This window comes from Gobio gobio, assembly GCF_949357685.1.
Source record: "Gobio gobio genome assembly, chromosome: 14".
NCBI lineage: Eukaryota > Metazoa > Chordata > Actinopteri > Cypriniformes > Gobionidae > Gobio > Gobio gobio.
Window position 1 is genome coordinate 20,199,274 of NC_137107.1, and position 8,930 is coordinate 20,208,203.

An 8,930-nucleotide genomic window follows, 5' to 3' on the forward strand; every position below is an offset into this window, starting at 1 on the left:
TCCCCTTCCATAGATTACTTCACTTCCTGCTGTACAACATAACATAAGACCCGCCTTTTTTCAAGGTTTTAGCAGACAAAGACTCACTGAAGAGATGAACCTTTGTGAGTGAGTATAATTTCTGTATATCAGCAACTACGGTTGGAGGCATTCTATTCTATATTGATAAATTGATTTTATAGATTATACTGATTTTGCTAAGTAAGTCAATGTGGCTATATATTTATCACACACTGGTGTGTTTTTGATAAAGAACTGTATTTTTGCCACTGTCTGAAGTAAAACTACAGGAAACAAAGAATGATTCTTTTGCTTTTGTTTACGCTGATGGAATGAAGTATTGCAGGTTGTGTTTCTCTATTATCTTTGCAAAAGGTTGAGTTTGTCTCGTCATTTTACAGTATAAAATCAATCTTTTGATATATATTTTGATTTAATTGTTTATTTACCGATTCACTTCAGTGTAATTTCCCACTTTACTGCAATGTATTACAGTACATTATGTTTTTTTTTTTTTAAATGTGGTCAAATTTGAATAATTATTTTATTATTTTTTTTACTTGTAGGAAATTCAATGCCAAACACTGCTGGGTGAAGGTCACAGAATAAATACATTTCAAAGATTTGTATTTTATTTTATCAAGGCTAATCCAGTGGATCTTCTGTTTGAAATGAAAAAAGAAATAACATGGGAACACTAAAACAAATCACATTATATGTTGCCCTTTGTGGTTTAATTTCCCCGTCTAGTGCATTTTCCTTTAAAAACTGCACAATCAGCACTCCCCTTAGAGACACCAATCCAAAAGTGCTTTGCTACAAAATGGGCTTTTTTAGGATTCCGTCAATACCCAGAAATACCTGGATTTTAGATATTTCCTTCAATGCTTTTGCACAAATCCAGATTGGAGACTTTGGGCATTTGTCAAACTTGCAGCACTTGAACATATCCAACAATAAGATCTCACAAATTCAAGAGGGCGCACTTGACTATCTTTCCAACTTGACCCATCTCAATCTGGCCAGCAACAGACTGGAAGCCGTCTCAAGCGGGATGCTACACGGCCTAAGCAACCTTCTGGAGCTACGTCTGGATGGCAACAATATCAAAGACATCGAAGAGTCAGCTTTCAGCACACTTCAGAATTTAAAGGTGTTAAACCTAACGAAAAACCACCTCCATTACATAGACCAAGTCAAGCCGGTTCTTGCATCACCATATTTGGAGGAACTCTACATCGGAAGCAACAATTTTGATGCTTTCAACTCAAATGAAATGTCAACAAAGCCCTTGTCATTAAAAAAGCTTGATTTTTCCGACAACCCTTTCGCAACATTTCAGCTCACTGATAATATATTTCCATCCCTTAATCACCTCGATTTATCCTATTGTGGTCGAAATGGAACCATGATGTGGAATGTTACAGAAAAGACGTACTTGACCTCAGTGCAGACATTATACTTCATGGATGTTCGTATGTCGCCTCAGAGTGTTGCCAATGTGCTTTCAAGCTTCAAGAATTCATTGAATAAAATCAGGCTTAATAGAAACGTTGAGCTAAACAAGACCAACCTTCTGCTGAACGCATGTTCTCCAACGCTAAGAGTTGTACGGCTTATTTCTACCAAAATAAAACAACTCACCGCCAACATGTTTGATCCCTGTTCTAACCTGACGGAATTAGATTTAGGAGAAAACGAAATATCCATGTTATCACAGAGTATGTTCAGAGATTTTACACAACTAAAAAAACTGCTTCTGCAAATCAATAAACTGACTCGAATAACAAACTCCTTTCAAATTCTCTCCACTCTTGAGTTCATAGATCTCAGTAGAAACAGCATCAAGGAGCTCACCTGTGAAGACTTTGCCAATTTAACACAGGTGAAAACTCTGTACTTGTATGGTAACAAAATCTCACTCCTTAGATCCTGTTTGTTCAAGGACCTCACGAGTCTTGAATTGCTAAAGCTTGGAACAAATGACCTGCTAAGCATCGGCGATGCTTTCAGCAATGGGCCATATTCCCTGAAGGATCTGCAATTAAGTTTTAATAAGCTGAGCAAAATAGAAAAACACACTTTTAGAAATTTGTCACAGTTAAACAGTTTGAGCTTACAAGACAATCAGATTTCAGAGATCGAGGCCTATGCTTTCGAAGACCTGAAGAACCTGACCTCTCTGTTTCTGTCATCAAACAAAATAACAGCTAAAACATTAACCAGACACCCGCATGTGTTCTCAGGCATGCCTAACCTCCAAAATCTGTATTTGTTCGCCAACAGCATTTCATTTGCAGATAATAAATTGAGAAACCCTCCTTTTAAGGAGCTGAAGCAACTCAAGGTATTGGCCCTTCACAGTCTACGTCGTGGAATTGGCAAAATACCCTCAAATCTGCTTCAAGGTTTATCCTCCTTGGAAATGTTTTACGTTGGAAACACCGATCTTGAACACCTACATCCTGATACATTCAAGTACAGCCCCCAGCTCTGGTTCCTGGATCTCTCCAAGAACCCACTGTCTGAAGACAACTCGATCCCAGCCGAGTGCTTCCACCCCATTCCGAGGCTGACCAAACTCATCCTATCGAGAACGGGGCTTCGCTCACTGAATTTCCTGCTGCATGCAAATCTCTCCAGACTCTCGACCCTAAAAGCCCCGGGCAATGAGATTGACACGATCAACAAAACTCTGATTATGTCACTGCCTCGACTACAAGTCCTCGACTTGCAGAAAAACACGTTCACTTGCGACTGTCACAACGAGTTCTTCATTGACTGGGCCGTTAAAAGTAATTCTACTCAGGTGCTTTATTTCAACTTGTACATGTGTAGCTATCCTCGTTCCTTACGAGGCATGAGCGTGTCTTCTTTCAACACCGAATCCTGCACCTTGAACATCGACTTCATCTGCTTTCTTTGCAGCAGTATTGTTGTCATTCTCACCCTCCTCTTGTCGTTTATCTGGCAGTTTCTGCGCTATCAGGTGATTTATGCGTACTACCTCCTCTTGGCCTTCCTTTACGACAGCAAGAAGAAGCAGAGCGGTTCAACGTCCCAGTACGACGCCTTCATTTCCTACAACACCGAAGATGAGCCTTGGGTAATGGAGGAACTCATTCCCAAATTAGAAGGAGATCAGGGCTGGAGATTGTGCCTTCACCACCGAGACTTTGAACCAGGAAGGCCAATAATAGACAACATCGTTGATGGCATATACAGTAGCCGCAAGACCATCTGTCTGATCACTAGGAACTACCTGAAGAGCAACTGGTGCTCAAGCGAGGTGCAGGTGGCGAGCTTCAGACTCTTTGATGAGCAGAAGGATGTGCTGATCCTGGTGTTCCTGGAGGATATTCCCACACATCAGCTCTCTCCGTACCACAGGATGCGGAAGCTGGTAAAGAAACGAACTTACCTCCGCTGGCCCAAACCTGGAGATGATACTAAGATCTTCTGGCAAAAGCTAAAAATGGCTTTAGAGACCAAAGAGGGTCATAAATCAGAGGGTGCAATTGTGTGAGTGTTTCAGAACAATATGGTACAGTTTGGCACACCATGGGGGATTTTCCCCTCCAAGTGTTTTTTTCCCCTCCAAAAGACTCTGTGGAGCGAATTCGCTGGAATAGCACTGCGCCGTATAAATTCTTTTCGTAATTTTTTGAAGTGCAAATGAATCCATTATATGCAAAGTAGACTTTTAGTAGATTACTGCGCATTTTATTTACAATATTCTATAGTTTGTTTTTGAAATAAGTCTGTTATGCTCTCCAAGGCTACATTTATGTGATCAAAAATACAGTAAAATTGTAATATTGTGAAATATACTGTATAAATATATTTTTCAAATGTATTCCTGTGATGGCAAAGCTGAATTTAGTCATTTTTTGTCTCATGATCCTTCAGAAATCATTCTGATGATTTGGTGTTCAAGAAACATTGCTTATTATTATCAATGTTGAAAACAGTTCTGCTGCTTAAAATTTAGCGGAATTTTTTTTTTTAACCCTTAAACGCATGACTTTTTTTTATTTTATTTTTTATTAACACCACACAGCTGCTTATACAAAGTGAGAGACAAGGCACAAACATATACACACAGTTTGGGGGAGAAAACAAATATATATATATATGCATTTATATTTATATATATATATATATATATATATATATATATATATATATATATATATATATATATATATATATATAATATATATATATATATATATATATATATATATATATATATATATATATTATATATATATAATATATATATATATATATATATATAATATATATATATATATATATATATATAATATATATATATATATATATATATATATATATATATATATATATATATATATATATATATATATATATATATATATATATATATATATATATATATATATATATATATATATATATATATACATAAAAATAATAAGAAAGAAAAACAGCACAATATATAGATGTATAGATAATATATTTTATACAGGTACTTTATAAGTTTAGGCAGTAGGTTAATTTAGCGTGAGTTGTTATTAGTGACTTCACTATTTATTTATTGAATTATTTTTATGAATATGGGGTTACTGACTGAGAAATCAATTTCGAAACAATCCAAATAATAATAATTGTAGTAAAAGTAGTTATAATGATAGTAATAATAATAGTAGCAATGGTAGTTGCAGCAGAAGTATTAGTAGTAATAATAACAATAACAGCAATACAAAATAACAATATATATATAATAAATAATTATTATTATTATTAATAATAATAATAATAATGATGATGAATCAATTTTATAGTTTTTGGATATATATCACTCTCTGGGTCTGGGAGCCACTGCCCCACCGACGTCGAGCATAGCCAACAGGCCCCCCAACACAGATGCCATTCTCACCTCTCTAATCAGCCTGGCCTCCCTCCCCGACACCGGCAGAACCCAACCCCCATACCAGCAGTTGACCTTCTGTGCTCTGCTGCATCTTCCTCCACCAGGGATGCAGGGGCACCACGACAGGCACCTACAAACCAAGCTCATCTGGTTTGGCTGTGACCTGGGAGATAGAATCATTTGGTTGCCCCTTTTTTTTTTTTTTTAGATTGTAATCTGTGGTTGAAACCATGGTGTACCCCAGTCGGCTCCCCGGCCAGAGACACCACATCCAACCCAGACAGCACTCCTTTACTGTTACTTTTAATGGGAGAATGGCCCGCCGGCAAAGATGGCTAAGGGAGGGACCAGGCAAACCTACAACCGAACCAGAGATGCCCATGCCGAAAAGACCCGCCAGTCACACCCACCGACAGCACTAGAGTCGCCGCCAGACCCAGACAGCTTATCGAGAGTATAAATTATAATTGTTTATATATATAACATTTTTGATTCAGATTATCAATAAAGACAATGGGAGGACAACTTATTCTGTATTAATAAAAATATTAAGCTATACAGCTACCACCACTAACAATAATAGCAATAACAATTATATAAAATAAAAAAAAATAAAAGTACAACATATGAAACATATAATATATAAACCTTATAGACCTAATCTAAATAATTGTAGAACAGTATAGTAAGTAATACTTTTTTATCTGTTAATAGTTTGTTATAATTTGTACCAAATATCAAATACTATCACATTGGAAAGATAATACAAATTAAATTACGTAAAGTAAATAAAAATAAATAAATACATTAATAATAATAATAATAGATAGAGGGGGGGAAAAAAGAGAGAAGAGAAAGAAAAAAAAAAGCATTTTTTTTAAGAGATACATTTAAGGGCAGTAACATTTCAACTAGGATATGAAGAGTAATCGGCACTGGGTGACAGGATATAGCCTGAGCTATACGTTATAAAGAAGGGCACATTTCTCATAGTTTATGACAGTTTATAAAAAAGAGGAATCAGTTCTCCTGTTTAAGTATTGAGAAAGAGGGGACCAAGTTTGTTTGAATGTGTCAATATTATGTGCAAGTGCAGTTAATTGCTCCAAATTTGAGTGTACTAACAATAATTTTAACCATTGATTTATTGAGAGTTCCGTTCTGTCTTTCCAATTAAGTAGAATTTGTTTCTTTGCTACAGTCAGTGAGATTAATATAAATGGTTTGAAATGGTTAGGAATCTGTAATGTAGACATGTCTCCCAGCAGAGCTAGTATAGGACAAAATGGGATGCTGAGCCCAAGGATATCTGAGAGCCTGTTCATGACCTCCGACCAGAATGACTGGACAAGTGGACACTGCCAGAATGCATGAAAATAATCATCAGTGGAGGCTGGGCAGTGTGTACAATGGTTATTTGTATTATATCCCATGCGGTGCAGTTTGTATGTTGTTATGTGTGTTCTATGTATAATCGTATATTGAATCAATTGGATTCTGGTATTACAAGACATAGAATAAATATTATTGCAAACTTCTTGCCAGTTGATATTTTGATCAGTACCTATGTCATTAGCCCATTTTTGCATTGGTAAGACTATATTATTTTCTGTTGACTGTAAAAATGTATATATTTGTGATAGTATTTTAATTGGTTTTAAAGATTTAATAGTTTGGTATATAGGAGAGTTACAATTTTTCAGACTACCAGGGCCAATTGATTTTCGTATGACCTCTTTTAACTGTATATATTGAAAGTAATTTTGATCGGGTAACTTGTATTTTGATTGAATAAGATCAAAGGTCATGAACAGGCCTTCATTGTAGTGGCCCAGGCTGGTTACTCCTCTTTGGCTCCATGTGGAAAAATGAAAACTTTTATTATTAATTAAAAACATTGGGTTATGCCATATTGGTGTGTTGGCAGATGGTTCCAAATTACAATGTAGTAGATCATGTACCTTCCACCAGGCATTCATGGTGGTATTAATAGTCTTATTGTTTTTATAACCCGGGAGAGATTTTATTGATTTGTCTATTAATGGTAGAAGCTTTATGTCTAATGGTTGAACCTGTTCATTTTCAGTATTTAACCATTGGAGATTTGAGTTGTGTATCCAGTGGTAGATGTAAGTTAGCTGTTGAGAAATAAAGTAAAGGTAGAAGTTGGGTGCTCCAAGTCCTCCAAATTTCTTTAACCTTTGAAGAGTGGATAGTTTTATGCGAGCTTTTTTCTTTTTCCAGTAAAAATTGGATATTGTACTATTTAAAGTGCCCGGTGGTGGAGTGACCGGGTTCATGACTGTTTTGCCAAACATTCTTACATATTTGGGTCTTTAGCGACCCGGATCTATATCTAACATGAATAGATCTCCACCTGTCGCGATAATATATAAAACTCCTGATATTAGAGAAACAATTACAGAAGGATAAAATAAAACATATTTCGTTACCTTTTGGAGCTTGGAAGGGTTCAGTTTGAGCAGATGTGTTATACCATCATCACTGTCCTTGTCAGAACTCATTTCCTAGTACATTCAGCATCTGGCTCATATTCGCAATCTCACGCATATTCTCAAAACTCATTTTCAACGTCTTGAAAATAAATATTTTGATCACTGACAGCCTCCTTCACCAGATCCATCGTCGAGTGACAGTGACTCTAATATCTGATTGCGTTCAGTACTTGCTCTTGTTATGATCTTGAAGTTTTATTTTATCAACTAGTTGTGTATACGGTCTATCTCTGTGTGTAGATGTATGTTTGTGTTGCAGATTGGTGTTTCATCTATTAATTACCCGAAGACTGAGATTGGTCCAGCCAAGCACCTGATCCAGATATAAGGACCGCCCCAAACACTCATTCAGGGCTTCATGCCATTTTGTGCCGTCGGTCTTCATGACATTCTGTTTGTCGTCGTACGTTGTGGTTTTTTTGGGCTTCGTTTGAATTAGAGAGTCTTATCAGAGAGATTGATAGTATTTCTGTGAAACTATGAAGTGTTTGTTTATTTGGTGAGCCTTGATTTTCCAGTTTTTTCCTGATGTTTGTTTGTTTGTTTGATTGTTTGATTTTTGACCTGGTAATATATCTTGATTTATTTGCCACTCAATGTTATATCTATTTTCTTTAAACATTGTTTTGTCTACTTAAGGGATGTAGGGGGTTTGACGCCAATTTATTTATACCTCATTTTGAACCTTGTTTATGCTAAAGGGAGATAGGGAAGCTAACTGTATTTTGTTTTCTTTATTTTTGTTATAGGTAAATTAGTTTCTAAAAGAAGTTTGTTTTGTTTGTTATTTTGGCCTTGTCTGCCCCTGACGCTAAACCCTTATTTTTGTAAATAAAAACTTATTATTTAGAATTCTCTCTGGTGTGGACTCTCTTCCTTTTTCTGTTACGGCTGAACCCTAGCGGTCGTAACAGAATTTGGGGGCTCGTCCGAAAACGGATGTTTTTCCGAAACCAATTGGATTGGCGTCGTTGCGTGTGATAAAACCTAATGAAATTTGCTTTGTATATTGTTGTTTGGCTAGCGGTTTTCACTTTAAGGGGGAGGGAATTTGGAATGTCTTCGAAATTTGAGCTAGACAAATTTGCGGTTCAGCCTACGTCTGAACAGTTAGATATTTGCCGCAAAGATGATCTGTTTGCAGTCGCGGATTTGTATCAGATTACAGTTCCTCGTGGTGCAGTGAAACGGGAGATTAAGGAGGTGATTCATAGACACCTTGTGGAGCACGGAGTTTTGCCAGAGGAGAGTGAGTCGGCGGGTGTTGCATTTCGGTTGCCGGTTTCCGTGGGTGAGGGTGAGCAACCCAAGCCTGAGGAGCTAGCCAGCATAGATCCCATCGATCTACCTTCTCCGAGAGATCCCTTTCTGGCGCTCAAACTGAAAGAACTAGATGTGGAGTTGAGCAAGCAACGATATCAGAGTCAGCTGTTGCATGCACGCACAGTTGAGCTTGAAACCAAGAGAGATATCAGGCTCAAAGAGCTGGAGCTTGA

The 8,930-nt window shown here is 36.7% G+C and overlaps 1 protein-coding gene across 1 annotated transcript; it reads left to right on the forward strand.

The window, feature by feature from the left end:
- Positions 1–50: 50 nt before the first annotated feature.
- Positions 51–3,869, forward strand: tlr22 (toll-like receptor 22). Its single transcript, XM_079835049.1, has 2 exons — positions 51–108; positions 567–3,869. The coding sequence occupies exon 2, from the start codon at positions 689–691 to the stop codon at positions 3,524–3,526; it is 2,838 nt and encodes a 945-aa protein (XP_079691175.1). The 5' UTR covers positions 51–108; positions 567–688; the 3' UTR covers positions 3,527–3,869.
- Positions 3,870–8,930: the final 5,061 nt, after the last annotated feature.

What these genes read in the sequence shown, in the direction of transcription:
- tlr22 (XM_079835049.1), top strand. Translation starts at nt 689, where the DNA reads ATGGGAACACTAAAACAAATCACATTATATGTTGCCCTTTGTGGTTTA.